At 48.2% G+C, this 16081-nt stretch overlaps 1 protein-coding gene across 3 annotated transcripts in view; it reads right to left on the bottom strand.

Moving 5' to 3' along the window:
- Nucleotides 1-2179: 2179 nt before the first annotated feature.
- Nucleotides 2180-16081, bottom strand: part of PMP22 (peripheral myelin protein 22) — a 55175-nt gene continuing 41273 nt past the window's right edge. For all 3 annotated transcript variants that reach the window (XM_082373374.1, XM_082373372.1, XM_082373373.1), the window contains 2 exons: nucleotides 10935-11075; nucleotides 2180-3486 (listed from right to left, as the gene is read on the bottom strand). In XM_082373374.1, coding sequence (XP_082229500.1) covers nucleotides 3323-3486; nucleotides 10935-11075 — 305 coding nt within the window. In that variant the 3' untranslated portion in view covers nucleotides 2180-3322. The remainder of the gene's footprint in view (nucleotides 3487-10934; nucleotides 11076-16081) is intronic.

The following is a 16081-nucleotide window of genomic DNA, read 5'->3' on the forward strand; positions in this document are numbered from 1 at the left end:
ATGCTTAACCCTTTGAGGAACTGACAATCTTCTCCAAAGCTGTTGCACCATTTCCATTCCCACCAGCAGTGTATCTGGGTTCCAATTTCTCCACCTCCTCATCAACATGTGTTATTATCAGACTTTTTGATTTGAGCTTACCTAGTGGGTATGAACTAGTATCTCACTGTGGTTTGTGTTTGCATTTCCCTGATGACCAAAGATGTTGAACATTTTTTCAGTTGCTTACTGGCCATTTGCATATATACCTTGGACAAAAATCTATTCACGTCCTTTGCCCACATCCTAATGGTATTATTTGTCTTTTTATTATTGAGTGTAAGAGTTCTTTATATATATTCTGAATACAAGTCCTTTTCCAGGTATATGATCTGCAAGTATTTTCACACTTAGAATAAACTACGGCAGACGGGTTCCCAGATCAGAAGGACTGGCCCACGGATGGGAGATCCACCACAGCCACGTGTATACTTTTTAAAAATATGCATGCCCTTTGTCTTGGTAATATCCTTACCAGGAATTTAGCACTTGGATGTACTCTTAAAATGCACCAATATTCATGTGTAAGAATGTTCACTGAAACATTTTGGGTAATAATAAAAACCAGGACACAATCAAAGTGCTTATCATTGAGGGATTGGTAAATAAATGTGCAGCTACACAGTGAAATACTATGCAGATTTTGAAAGATTGAAACAGAGCTCACTAAAAATAGAATAAGGTATATGTCCCTATAGAAAGATCTCCAATTTACATCCTTAAGTGAAAAGAACAGCATGATGTAGAATAATGTGAGTACTTTTCTTCATTTTGTGTAAATTTTACAAACACTTGAATGGATGTATCTGTGGGGGCATTGCATTCTTTCCTGGCAGAAATCATAAACTATGTCTTCTGGTTACTTTTGGCAAGAGACTATGGAAAAGAGGAGGAAAAGAGGCTTTCGCATGTCACGATCCTGGATGTATATTACTTTTACAATGCCAAATTGTTACCTAAATGGTGAGATTTGGGCCATTTCTGTTCTTCTTTGTTCTTAATTATTAATTTTTAATTTTTAGTTAAATGTTATAAAAGAAACCTTATGAAATAAACATGTGTATTTTCAAAGTTCAAGCACGTAAAGTGAAATTCCCAGTTTCTTCAATCACCTTGTGGCCATCTGTGCCACTTTACCCAATCTATCCGAGTCAAAACAGAGAAAGCGGGTCTCTGCTGGAAACCTTGGAAGGGAGAAGCCCTTCCATCACGGATGTCCAAAGACGCCAGAGCATGAGGTGCCTGAAGGTGGACTCATTCTAGATCCTTCCACCTCAGAGTGTGATCGGGGCCGGCAGCACCGGCATCGCTCAAGCTCTAAGTTGGAAATGCAGACCCTCAGCCCCTACCCAGACCTGCTGCACCAGAATCTGCATTTCACAAGACTCCCAGTCAATTCATTAGCGAGTTAAACTCTGAGAAGCGCTGGACACACTCAGAGGTTGTTACCCTCAGCTAAACGCTGTAATCACTAGCAGGGTTCTTGAAACCTATCAAGGCAGGATGGGTCCCACCACAGACACAAGGAATCTGCATCTCCGGGTGAGCCCTGCACGGGAGAGTCTAATGTGTAGGTAGTGAGATTCCCCAGAACAGCCAATATCTCCTTGTAATACACCTCTATCATGACATTTGGGATAAACACTCATTTATAGAGTGCCTTCTACCTGCCCGTCCCTATGCTAAACATTTACACATATAGATCACCATGAAGGTCTGGCCTCAGGTCACCATCATGCAGACGGTCCATCGCATCACATCTGTCCCCCAAAGGTTAGGGACCCGCGCTGCTCACGCCAACATCCCATATATTAAGTGAGTGTGTGCCATGCTCTGGACCCCATGCGGGTCATCAGAGACCAGAACACGAGAAAGAGGGTTCAGCTAAATAACACTCAGGCTCCTCTGGCCCACTTTCAGGGTCTGTTTCAGCTGCAACGCCCAGCCTCTCCAGTTAGCAGATGTTTGCACAGGCTTCTGGAAGGCATAAGATGCCCCCAGAGTCTGGACAAAGGTGATGATTTTGGTCCCTTAGCACCAAACTGCAACCCAGATCATCTGCCCAGCAGCGGCTCCGTGACCCTCTTCCCTCCGCTCCGACACGCACCTCGCACCCTCACCCACAAAAACCCACAAGAGCTCAGTGAGTTACTCTGATGTTTATTTTAATGCATCTTAGTCCACACAGTTGGTATAAAATCAGAAAAAGCTAAGCAAAAAATATAAAAAAAAAAAAAAGGTCTGGAGTCTTAGCATCAGAAGGGCCCCGTATATACATCTACAGTTGGTGGCCAGTACGAGTCATTGCCAGACAGTCCTTGGAGGCAGAGGACAGTCTAGACCCTGCTGCATCCCGGGAGCCCACTGTCCCAGGGAGTCTAGAAGCTTGTCCTGATGCTCCGACCATAAGGAAAACGTGGGAGTGAGAAAGGCAGTGGTTTGTTATTTATTATAGTAATAACAGCAGCCTAGCTAGGTACAAACGTGGTTATAAACCATTTATCTTACACAGAATTATTCAGGTCTCCATTCGACTTCATGCTGTAAAATTGTTAATTGGATTTCCAGTGAGGCGTTTAGATGATTAGTGATCGTAAGGAATGGTAAATACATAGCACCACTTTGTAGGTTTGTTGTCACCAATTTCTCACCTAGATGCGTGACCGGGACACTCCCCTTCAAGGGCAAGTATTCCAAAGCCACAAGCCGTGATTCTCCGAGGGCTCCAGTTTGGGGGTTCTGTCCGAGTGCAGGTAAGGCTGCACACAGAGGCGTGGGCAGTGCATGTCTGTGTGTCACACACTGGGTCACCCACAGTAAAAGGGCTTTGGGCCATTTGGGGTTTCTATCCACACTTTGGTTTTCTAAATGAGGTGGAGTGGGAGGGAGGTATCTTCTTTCAGACGAAAGGGAAGGGGCAAGATGGACTTATTTTATTTCTGGGCAAAACAAACAAAAACAAACAAACAAAAAAACTGAGCTTGATTATACGGTTAGGATGTCAAGTTCCTTAGCTAATTTAAGGTTCAACCTAAGGCTGATGGTCAACACATAAAGCAAACAATACTATGTACATATATGTAAAAAGTGTTATAAATAGGTTTTATAAACTGTCGATATTATATACATCTTCAATCAACACTAACCACCCCCCCGCACCTGCTTTCTGTTTGGTTTGGTTTGAGTTTGGGTTTTTTGGCTAGCTCCTTTTTTTTCCTGGCTTCTGGTTTACTTCCTCCCTCCCTGCGTGCGCTCAGACCCTTGGACGTCCTGTCCCAGTGCCTCATTCACGTTTCCGCAAGATCACATAGATGACGCCGCTGAGAAGGGCCAGTGGGAAGGCCACCCAAGCCAGGATGTAGGCAAAGCCGTAGGAGTTCTCCGAGTTGGGATGCCATTCCGGGTGCCTGACCGTGTAGATGGATGCCGCGCTCATCACACACAGACCTGGGAAGGAGAGGGACCAGCTGGGGGCAGGAGGGGTCATGGAGCGGGGACCCTGCACCACCCCCATACCAGACTCCATGGGACCCGGGGCACCAGCCCCACCCACCCTGCTCTCCTCCCAGACTCGACCCCACCTCACACAAACACACACACACACACACACCAGGGCACCCTTCTCTCTTTCTTAGGGAGAAGGACATGGGCTGCAGGAAGAGAGGGCACATCCAACTCAGGCAGGAATCTGCCACCAGATCCAGAACTGACAGGAGGGGCTCAAAGGTACAGGAACCCAGGAAACAATCTGCTCTCTGCGTCCAATCTACGTGACCCAGACCATGGCTTTCAAGGTCTCCCCTCCTCTTTCCTCCTCATTTCCTTTAACCGTCACCCATTGCCAGTTGACACGAGGGGCCCAGCGAGAATTCGGGTGGCAAGAGAAGTCCACCTATATCTTTGCAAGGATGGCTGGGTGTGGGAGCCCCTGGAAGCCTGTAAACCACTCCACAGATGGGTGGTGGCATTCTCTGAAATCAGGGACAGTGACACCTCACCGTTATCTGAGCGGCACTCACGCCGAGCACAGGGGCAGAACTCCATGCTGACCTCCTTAGCAGGATCGCTACATCAGAGACCAAGCAAGCAATGCCCATGGGCACCACTAGGCAGACAGAAGAACACATGGAGAGGAAAGGGGGGAGGACACAGGGAGGAAGGACATTGCAGAGAGAGGAGGTGGTCACGGGCAAGCTGCATGGTGCCTGGTCCCTTTCAACTGTTCTTGGTCCCCCAAGGTTGGTCTAAAGCCCAAACAAAGCTGAAAGGGTATCAGATCCGCAGGCAGGTCAGGCAACCCCTTCCTTGTCTACCACACAACCTTTGGTGGAGGGACAAGAAAATTCTCCACCTGAGGCCTCACAAAGCTGGCAAGTTCAAGCGTGACGGTCCATGCCCACGGTGACGGTCAGCAGTGACATGAGCACCCCAGCCCAGAGCAGCACAAAGCCTGCTCTGTCCCCTCCTGAACACAGGGGTTTTGACAGGCTCTGACTGACTCTATTATAAGTCCAGCAAGCATGTGGGATGCCTGTGGGTCCAGAGTCCCCCAAGGCCCGGACCACCTACATCTAACCTCACTGCTATTTGGGTTATTTAACTGGACACTGCGACTCTGTTTGAACAAAGTGCAGAAGTGGGACTGTGTAACATTCACTGCCCCGATAAGATTGTCCTTCTGCAAGTCAGAGAGAGAAAACGCCCACTCCATTGGCCCCCGTTGAGAGAGTCACACAACAGTCTTGGGACCACAGGGGCATCAGCTCCAGGACCTGCCACTTACAGATAGCCCGGGAGACGGGAAGACATCTGTTTCCGCGGGGAAGTCACAGCTGGCCAATGGTCACAGGAGGGAAACTGCAGTTTCGATCTGCTGGACCTCAAGGTCTATAGCTCACCTCTCCAAAGTGCTAATTCTTGCCTGCCTCTTAGGCTATATCTGACCTACCTAATGAAGGCAGAGCCTCAAAGGCGAGGCAAGAGCAAGGGAGAGAGTGAGATGTAAACAGAGCATCTGAAGGGCAAGACGGTGCCCATCATCTTCCAAATGGGGCGTGTGTCTAGCCAGCATCGGCATGAGAAATGCAGTGATAGCTGTGTGGACCAGCTGTGTCCAGATTTCCCCAGCAAAGAGAAAACAGCAAAGAAAAAACACTTTGTCTATGACCTGGAGGGAGCGAGAGAGACAGGACACACAAGTGCAGTGACTAACTCAATGGCTTAATGATATGACATTCGCCCTGGGAGAATCTCAGAAGTAAAGGAATTTATGCTTCGCTTCAAGAAGCCATACGCTTGTACACTTGCAAAGTCAACAAGAGGATACACACTTTATAATTATTGTTGTCGGGAGGCTGATGTTTTAGGGAATATATCATTACAAGGCTGTCTGTATGCAAGGCAACAGACGTGCCCCGGAATACAGAGCAGGTAGTGCCATACAAGAGTCCCGAAAAGTCAAACATTTCTCCCAATAAAGGGATTGTGACGCGCATTCTTGGCCACCAGTAGGTGGAGATGCGTTTTTGAAGGTCTCTGTGGAGAAGGTAAGCGAGGACACCAACTACACACAGGTGTGCTGCCCTCCCCAGAGATGAGCAGGGAGGGGCCTGCATCTGGGAGCGAAGGTCAGCTGTACGTAGAAAGGCACTGACCCTGTCCAGACGACACAGAAATGCTGGCCACTCAAGACTTCCCAAGAGTTCCCCCCCGCCTCAGCACGGCTGGGTCTGCATCACTAGAAATGCTCCCCGAAGACCAGGCCTCGAGCCCCCTTTAATGGTGACAGCAACCACAGGTGAACAATCAGAGCCCAGCATCTTTAGAAGGGAGCAACCAAGAGACCAAAGGCAGAGGAAGGAAGGGAGGGGGTTCTCTAGGCTTCCTCATCTCCATTCTGTTTGGTTCAGTCAACATGGAATGAGCACCTGGCATGTGCAGGTGCCATTCTGGATGCTGAGTGCACCAAGATCCACAAGACGTGGTCCCCACCTTCAAGGTGAGTGTCATCCAGAAACAGACACGTCAGTAGAGACTTCCAATAGAGAAGGATGTGATTCCAAGGAAAGGAGAGAGAAACACACCAGATGCCCTGAGAGCACAGATCGATCAGGGCCTGGGGAATCCTGAAAGGGGACACGGGGCTTGACCAGGGTCTAAAGGATGTGGAAGAGGTGACCCGGTGCAGAAAGGTGTGAAGGAAATCCCAGATAGAAGGGAGACCATGAGCGCAGCAAGGAGGACGAAGGGCCCCGTGGACACCACCAGCGGGTCCCCCTCAGAGTCTCCGTGATGGAGGCTGGAAGAGAGGGCCATCAGGGCACTGGACGAGGTCGTGGAGGGAAGCACAGCTTTTGTGGAGGAGAAACAGGATCAGAAGTGTGTCCAGAAAGACCGCCCCAGATTTAGAGGTGGGGACAAGATGGGGGGCAGGAAGGTGCATGCGTTGGCTTTTGCCCAGCGATGGTGTTTGCAAGTAAGAGAAAAGAAATGAGCACAATATCTAGGTGTGATGCCACACAACGGAGGAGCCGGTGGTGGACTGGGGTTGGGGTGGGCGGCTCTGGCATGACCGCCTGGTGGGTTCACTTAGGGAACTGGGGGAAATGGTCTTGGAAGCTGAGGAAGTACAGTTTCAAGGAGAGAGATGGCAACAGTATCGAAAGCAGGGGAGGGAGTCAGCAAATGGACATAAGTGTACATCCACGACCTCTGCCAAAGCAGCTCAGTTAGAGCCTGGAGCGAAGCCAGGAGCCTGGGTGGGGCTGGCTAGGAAGTGAGCATTGGGGGAGACCACCGAGATGGGCAGCGGAAGTGCCTCCCTGGAGCTGGTTTCATGAGCGAGGCCCCTGTCTCTCCCCAGCTCACCCTTCAGGCAACAAGGTGGGGCAGGAAGAGTCTGGAAGGTCCATTACCCGGAAAGCACTGGGCCCTCTGTCCCACCCACACCGAGCCTCCTCTGTGCCGTCAGCCCCCTTTCCATTCTCAGCCTCCGTGTGATTCCTGCAGCCTTGCAAATCACCCACAGCATTACTAGATGCCCATCTGGGATGATTCGCCCAGAACTGGTGTTTCTTAACGTGGTCTCCGACTTAAGCTGTCTTTGAACCACTCAGAACAGGGAGGGCACTGGGTTTTTATTCCTCCCCCAGATTTTCATTCTAAATGCTCTCTATCCATCTCAATGTGTATGAAAGAAAAGGAACAAAACAAACAGAAAAAGTAAGTCACTTTTAAAAGGAGTCTCCTCCTACCATCCTTGCTGTTCCTCGTAATCACAATAAACACAGATCGCAAAAACTACACAGGTGGCCTGAGTTTAATTCTGCCAAGGGAACGCATTACCCAGTCACCCAACAAGTGGGACATTCAGGGCGTTCTATGAGGTGTGTGTGGAGCTCGCCGCTGGGTGTGACTCGTGAAATAAATCAAAACATAGTCTGTATCTCCGTGAATTTCTTGATGCTTTCCCATCCAGTGTAACTCAACCCAACAGAGCCAGGGCCAGGGTAAGCACTGCCTGGGAACAGCTGGCTGCAGGTCCTGAAAATAAGAATGACTCCAAAATCCGGATATAGGATCAGGATGGCCCTTCTCTAAGAAGAGGGTTTAGAGGAATTGATGGCTCGTGGATAGGATGAGCTCCGTAAATCATCCGAGAAGAACTTACCGTGGGATTAGGGCAGGTTAATGGCTGCAACAGTGGCGCCCAACTCTGGATGGAAATCAGAGTCACCAAGGAGCAGCCCGGCCCAAGAACTCTTAAATGAGACTCTCTGGGGATGAAGCCTGAGCACCAGCGTTTTTTAAAAGCACCCCCTTTTTTAAAAAAGGTGATTCTGGTGTGCAGCTAAGATTGATGAGCACCCAGCTGGATGACGGAGCCTCTCAAAAGGTCTTCAAGAAGCAGCCAACCTAAGAAGTATGTAATCAAGGAAAGACAGTTCTCAAGGGTGAGACTCGCAGCTTATTATAAGTGGAGAAGAGATGATGCAGTGAGACAGGCAGCCCCACAAGCGCCTTTCACCTGCCTTTCCTGCATGCTCACGCGTGTGTTTAAAAAGTCCACAGCTGGGCCCTCCAGAAGGAAGCTACGCAGAGACAATCCAGCCCTGACAGCCCCTGGGACACTCAGCATATTTTGGAGGATTCCACACAACAGGCTTCAGTGTTTGAAGAAGCATCTGCCCTGCGTGGATCCCAGCTACGGTGGCCAACCCACTTGTAGATTGCACATCCCATGATGGTAGGGCTCCTTCCTTCCTTCCTTCCTTCCTTCCTTCTTTCCTTCCTTCCTTCCTTCTTTCCTCCCTCCCTCCCTTCCTCCCTCCCTCCCTCCCTCCCTCCTTTCTACTCTTCTTTTTGTTTTCTGATTGTTTTTGCTTTTCTGATTTGTTCCTTGATATTAAGGGGCAATTTCTCAGGCTATCACCAGTCCTCATCCCCAATAACCCTTCCCTAACTGTTTCTCTAGTTACTGAATCCTTCATAGGCCGTGAGATGGGAAACACACGAGCAGGGTTGTCAGACACTGAAGTCTGGGAATCTCTAAGGGAAGTCCCCACTCTCTTAAATCCCAAGTTTAGTGGGAAAACCCTACAGCAAGTTCAAACACAACATTCTAGAGAGCTGAGGTTTCTAGAAGACTAGCTCTCTCGGGTTCTTTTGACCGGAGGGAACAAGCACAGAACATTCTTAGGACGTACAAAGTACAACCGCTATTCTGGATCAACACTTCAACCTCCAGACAACTTCCTATTCACAGATGGACCGCTAAACTGACAAACCGATAACTGAAAACTAGGTCTCATGAAAGATAAGAAGCTAGATTTGAAGGGGATAACGCAAGAACAAACCATGTGCTTCTATATTCGGAGGTTTTCATGGCAGAGTTCTAGAAGGCTTGGACTGAGTTTGGAGAAGAATCCAAACAGTGAAACGAGGAGGAATGAGTAAACAAACTTTGGAAGATTAGCAAAATCTCAGTACCTAAGAGCGTTTGGGTTGAACAAAGTACTTATCTCTGGACTTTGGTTTTTGACCGAAAATGACCTTGCTAAATAGACAATGTTAGAGAATTTTAAGCTAAAATATCTCAGTTGGAAAAATGAAGATGAGGCACTCCCTGCCCTGAGATGCCCCTTCAAACCTAAGTTCGCTCTGTCCAATGTTTTCAGTCTCACTAGTTCTGATGGTGTAGACTCATTCATCACAGATGTTTGGGAACTTGGGAATCATAAATGGGGTAGATTTGAACTCATCTTCCACGGTCAATCAGGTTCAATGAAAGATCATATCAAAAGCAGGGTTTCTGCCTTGGATGTTGCGTTCCTTAAAAACTCGGGTGGATTCTGAATCTCTAAATATATTCAGTCCACATGGGATGGGAAGAAATGGGGGCACTCAGTGTCCTTGCATGAGCTGCGTGTTCATTTAGCCTCTCCCAGTCTCAGTTTATTTATCAGCAAAATAACGAGTGCGTATAGATCAAATATAAGTATTTTATATCACTTTTTCTTGAGGATATAATCATTGATACCATGGAGAGGATCACCATTGATATCAAACTGCAAACAGGGAGCCTAAAAGGAAATCCCAGAATATATTCTAGTTTTCTGTGTTACTTCTGGAAATGGGGTGAATAATGATCACTGCTCCTAATGTACCCAGAAATGATATCTCACTGAAGAATTAGTAATTTAGCAAAGCTGGCAACACTCCCAGAAGCTTGGCTGATATAATAAAACCTTGATAAAATCAAGTAGCAAAGCACTGTTTGGTTTTGAAATTCCAAACTGTGCACATTGACATGTTGTATTTAGGTATTTGATGAGAAATGGTTCTCTAGTTTACTTACTTTTTCCAGTAAAGCATAAGTCTCTGGCTTCTAGAAAAGGGTCATCGACTTTCAACGTCAGGCTGTGTCTTGCCATGCAAACCTATGTAAGCCATGAGCTCTGCCTGCCCATCCATCCACCCGTCTATCCATCCATCCATCCAGGACTTGTGTGCCGTTTTCAACCCTCCAATGACTGCTCATGAGTCACGGTGGTGATTCAGCAACTAAACAAGAGATGCTACACCCCTGCCCAGTCAGGGGCCAGAAGTGAGAACATTTCTCAGTCCCCAGACGTACTCTGGCACACACAGATTTTATGAGTTATTAGCCTGGACTGTAGAATCCACCACATCTGCTTCCTGTGTCTCTCCAGTGCTCTGCTGACTCAGTCAACTGGCCATCAATGGACAGAAAGATAAAAGGAAACAAAGTGAGACAATGGCCAGAATCCAGAGACAAGAGCTAGAAGGCATCATCACGTCTAGGACCCTGCACACGGTGCGTGTGGACAACCTGGAACCGATGGCGTGTTACACATGCCGAAAGGAAGACCCCAGTAAGTCGGAGCCTGGTGGACCCCAGGGGCCAGAGTAAAGGAGAATAAGAATTTGTCAGGTGGCTCCATCACTGCTTAGAGGTAGGCGACAGGTGCCTGAGAGCAACCTCGGCAGCAGATCGGGGCGCTTTCCATGCTGAAGCAGGGATGGTCCCGGGGCATAAAGTGAGCTACAGAAATCCACCCTCAAGACTGTCCTGTGCTCTACCGACATCCTCAGCATTTACCTCTGATGATATGTCCGAACTGTAGCTCCGTCCCAGGTTAGGGACCCTCCTTCCAGAACCCCTAGTCCCGTTTCCTATGCACCCCGTTCCATGGAGAAGTGGAGAGTTCCCAGATTCACACACACACACACACACACACACCTGTGCCGTATGAAATCCACCCGCGGGGAGGACTCCCGCACGCCAGTCATTCTGGAGCCACGCCCTTCTGACTGATCATCCTGCAGTCTGGGGGTGCCCAGCCCCCTCATGGACTCGGTCAGCTCCGACTTACCAGCGAGGATCTGGAAGACTCCGGTGATGTAAAACCGGCCCCCCTTGGTGAGGGTGAAGAGCTGGCAGAAGAACAGGAACAGGGACAGGACGCTGAAGATGATGGACAGGATCATGGTGGCCTGGACAGACTGCAGCCATTCTGAGGGAGGAGACACTGGGTTAGGAAAAGCCAGGGCTTGGGGCGCGGGGAGGCGGGGCTCTGCTGCGGGGGGCGGGGCCCGGGGCACCAGGACGGCTGGAAGCCACGCCCCCCGGCCCCGCCCCGGGCAGCAGCAGCGTCCCTCCTGTGAACAGAACTCAGACTATTCACTTTCCCGCTCTGAAAAGTCATTCTTTATTTCCTGCTTCCTTTTGGGGGGGAAAAAAAGGTATTAATACGTGTTTAACTGTAGACGTTTTAAGCAAAGGCTCTAAGACACTACCTAGTCCCACCGCAAGGAGTTAAACTCCAGTTAAAATACATTGAATTCCCTTCCAGTCTTTTAGCCAAATGTGTTACTGACACAGTGTGCGTGTGTTCAAGGGGCTCTGAGCCCCGCCCTCTGCCTCCTCTCTCCCTGCCCTCGGGGGTTCAAAGGGCTTCTCGGAGCCCCTGGATTCTGAGAATAGTGCCAAACCACTGTTCAAAATATCAGCATCCCCCAAGGAGACAGAGAGACCGTGGGGATGGCTGGGAAGAAGAAAATGCTATTGGAGCCAAGACTAAATCTGTAGAAAGTCATAAGAAAATGCTGATGGGAAGAGCATGCTTTATTTAGCTACGAACGCCTGCTCTCCCTCAGCCATGCTGTGTGTTTTCTTGGCTGATCTCGGAGCCGTGGGTGCTCAATCCGACCATCAGACAGGACCACGGATGACACTTCCTCATCTTTGCTGGACCCCCAGGCTTAGATCAGATCTCCAGGCATCCAACTGAAATTCAGGCAAGGAAGGGAACTCTGTAGTTCACCGTCTACTGCAGATGAAGGTCATTTCAGGAAGGAACGGACAAGAGGCAACAACCTGGGTTTAACACCAGAGAGGGGAACTTGCAGTGTGCCCCCGGGAGACCTCCAGGGGCCTCGCCAACCTGTCGCCTGCGTCCTTCCTTCCAAGCACCTGAGAATCTCTGGGGTGGGCGCTGCTCTAAACAAGAAAGATCAATTAGAGAAGACCCAGGTTTGATCCTCTCCACTCAGTAATGGATTAATGTGCACTGGCTTAGAAAAACACACAACAGTGCTTAACACAGTAGAAAAAGCTGTGAAATCTGGATGGTTTGTCATCAATAACTCATGAAGATGTTCCCTTTTTTTTTTTTTCTTTTTGGCCACACCACGCAGCATGTGGGATCTTAGTTCCCCATTCAGGGATCGAACCCAGGCCCCTGCAGTGGAAGCACAGAGTCTTAACCACTGGGCTGCCAGGGAAGTCCAATAACTCACAAAGGTGAACCCGGTTTGAGCTGCGAGTAGCTCAAGGCAGAATTTTAAGGGTGCTGGTTAGGGTAACCGTGACTAGAGTTTCCCAGACACAGACATTTTTCCAGACTGAGCCTGGAAGCATTTTAGAGTTGGAAGAAGCCTGAGGGATCAACTAACCCACCCCTTTGTACTGACCGAGATTTCCGGAGATGTTTGGATGAGCCCCATTGGCACAGCCAAAGCTGGGAGGCCCTTGATTCTAGTCTAGTGTTCTTTCCACCGTGACGGACTATATGCTTCTTTTATCTTTGCAATTTCTTTGTCAATTAAGGTTAGAAAAGGATGTCTGATGGGCTGTGAGCCATCCCAACTTCATTTTTATATCTCTAATTGAACCACTATGCCCAGCATAGCAGTTCTTCTGGAGGAGTGGTCTGCAGCAAAGCCAAAGCTGCCATAATATCATTTTTTGTAATAAAGCAATTATCCAGCACTCTGGTAGGTGAAGCTGGAAACATAAAGAAATCTGAGCCCCAAATCTAGAACTAAAACAGTGATTCTATTTTGCTGCGGAATGGCCTTCAAGACACACCCTCAGAAGGGGCACAGCTGGTGCAGGTGACATCCTAGAGTTCCTTCTCTGATTCTGAGATCTTTTCCTAAGTCTTTACCTATCATAAACAACAGGAACTTCTGCCAGACCTCATATTTAGAGAAAACTCAAAATCATACATGTTAAATCTACATCAATAGGAGAAGTCCCTTAGATTTAATAATGTAATGAAATTCTTCTCGAAACCCTTTCACCAGGAACTTGAATTTTAGTGCCAACCTCATTACAATTGAGTTAGCTTTCCGTAAGTTGTTCCTCAAATCAGATCACAATCAGGAAATCAAGGAAGTTTTTATTCAATGGGTCTTGGCTGAACGCCTACTGTTTTGAGCCAAGCTCTCTGGTTTGTTCTGGGGATACAAAGTTGAAGAAGAAAGTTTTCAACCTTAAGCACAATAAGTAATACACATACACGATGAGAGCAAGTCCAACTATATCAATCACAGCATGTGTGAATGGGCTCAGGTCGCTCATTATAAGATGTGGAATTCCACCTTGAATTACGTAATTCGTATCTATAGTCTGATACAAGAGATATACCTAAAACCAACAACAGTTGAAAATCAAAAGATTTTTAAAAGAGACACCAGGCAAATATTAACAGAAACGTACAGTAATAATAGCATCAGGCGGACGGAATTCAAATTGAAAAAGATGAAAATGGCCAAAGAGGGATATTTCATAGTGAGGAAAGATCCAGTTTACCATGAAGAAATAAAAGTCATGAATCTCTATGCATATAATAGCATGGCCTGGAAAAAATATAAAGCAAAAAATAACTGAAATATGAGAAGAAATTGATAAAGCTAACAATCATAGTGGAAGACTTAAGCATAGCTCTCTCAGAATAAACAAATCAAGTTAGATAAAAAATACGGTAAGATATAGATTATTTGTATTACAGCATTAGCCAATTCAGTTTAATAGCTATGTAGAAAATTTATGTCCCTATAACAAAGACTACAAATTATTTTCAAACACACATGGGACAGTCTTGCAAGCTATGCAGCAGGCAACAACCAAAAAATCTCAATAAATCTCAAAAAAAAGCAGACATGATGTAAACACAACTAAAGGCAAACAGAAAGTAGAAATTCAAAACAAACCAGCCAAAATAAATTGGGAAATTTCAAAATAGTATTCCAGATAATCCCTTGGATAAAGAAATCAAGATGAGAAGTAAAAATTTCTTCAGCAAGGAATGATATTGACAGTACGTGTGTTAAACCTACAGGCTGTGGTCCCAGCTGTGCTCAGGCCATGCACTCCATTAGAACAGGCCTGGGTACCCCCGGCTTAACTGGCTACTTGCATAGTTTTGCCCCGGAATCCCTCTCCTGTAACAAGTGGGATTAACTATCTCAGAGGATTGTTGTAACGATCAAATAAAAGTGTTGATATAAAAGCTCTGTACAGTACAAATAACCCCATTAAAAGGCTGAGCTGAGGGGCAGGGTAAATAAGCACCTACAGACTGTTCCAGGGGTGGTTCCTGGGGCATCTCCATCTGGGCCGCACCAAGTAAATGTATAACGGGGACAACCGTGTCCACATGAGCCATATTATTATAAGGTGCCAACAGGAACACCAAAAAGTGTTTTAATACAACTCTGCCATCGATTCATACGGAATCTTCAGCACAGAGGTTGGCAAATTATCTGTGACGAGTCAGATTGTAAACAGTTTAGGCTTCGCAGGCCATATGGTCTCCGTGGCAACTACTCAAGTTTGCCACCTTAGCAGAAAATCAGCCTTAGTCAATATGTAAATGAGTGGGTGTGGCCTGTTCACCTAATAAAATCTTATTTACAAAATCAGGCCGGGGACCCGACTGGACCTGCAGGCTATCGTTTGCCAACCTCTGCTACAGACAATCACATCCGATGTACAGAAAACAATTGTTAGAGTGGAGAGACCTGGACGGAAGGGAAAGCCCTGTCGACTGCAGTCCTGTTTCATACAGATCAACCTTAATGTGACGCCACCGTGCCAAGTGGTGAGTCTGAACTTCTACCCAAGCTCCAAGGCAGTGATACTGTTTTCTTCCAAATCACAAGTTCAGGGTCATTAGCAGAGCCCATGATCAGCACCCACTGTCATTCTCCAGGCCTTGCTCAGTGCCTGAGAACTATTCGTGGAATCCCCGGGGGCAGCGTTGTAACCTCCAACGTTGGTGCCAAGCACAGGAATTAAAAGCCTGTCGCAGACCTGCTGTTCTGATGCGCGTGTCAGGTAATAGGGCTGCTGACAGCTCTCTGACGTGGGCCAGGCCGTGGCTGTCAGCACACCCGCTCCCCCCGCAGAAGGGAAAGCTGGAGATGCCCAATGACCCAAGGTCAGATCCCTGCCCCAGCGGCAGCTAAGCAATGAAGGAAATCCATCTGCCCCCTCAGCTGTATTCTTAGCCCAGGGCCAACGATCTGGTGAGGTAAGAGCTCAGACGGGACGCAAGCCTCTCGAGTGCACCAGCCCCTCTGCGTTCTTGTGCATCTTTCACTCCCAGCCTAGAGCCACGCCCCTGGCGGCCCCTCCCCACCTTGCACTCCACTCAGGCAGTTCATAAAAGCTCTCTGACTCCATCGAGAGAACAGGTTTTCCGGAAAGTGAACGGAAGGACAGTGGCAGTTGAGTCAGAGCATAAACTGGGGGAAGCCAAGCCAAGAGGAAAGAGGCCATGGGGGTGAGTCACCACTGCAGGAGTAAGTGCCACCCATTTGCATAATGCTGTGCTGCTTTCCAAAGCACGTGACCCCCCAGGCCTCGGTCCCCACCCTCAAACCTCGCTACCCACTGCCATCCCACAAACCGCCACTTTCCTTCCTCCTCGGGATGAATGTCATCCCAGAGACGGCTGACTTGCCGAGCGGCCTGCCTCCTATCCAGGTGGCCTTGGCTGTTAAGCTTCGCCCAGGTGGGAGCCTATACAGGGCCCCGCGTGGTCCTCGACCAGGGCTCCAGCTTCTTCCCATTCAGTCCAGTGGGAGCTTTGAAATCGGGCCCAGGGCTCGGGCTAACTTTGCCCGTGACCCACGCAGGATGCTTGCCAGAGGGGCAAGCTACACAGGGGCTTTCAGCTCCCTCTGGCCAGGAGCTCACGCGGATGAGGAAGACCACGGGGGAGGCTCTTTC

This window comes from Balaenoptera borealis (assembly GCF_965194805.1).
Source record: "Balaenoptera borealis genome assembly, chromosome: 20".
NCBI classification, from domain to species: domain Eukaryota; kingdom Metazoa; phylum Chordata; class Mammalia; order Artiodactyla; family Balaenopteridae; genus Balaenoptera; species Balaenoptera borealis.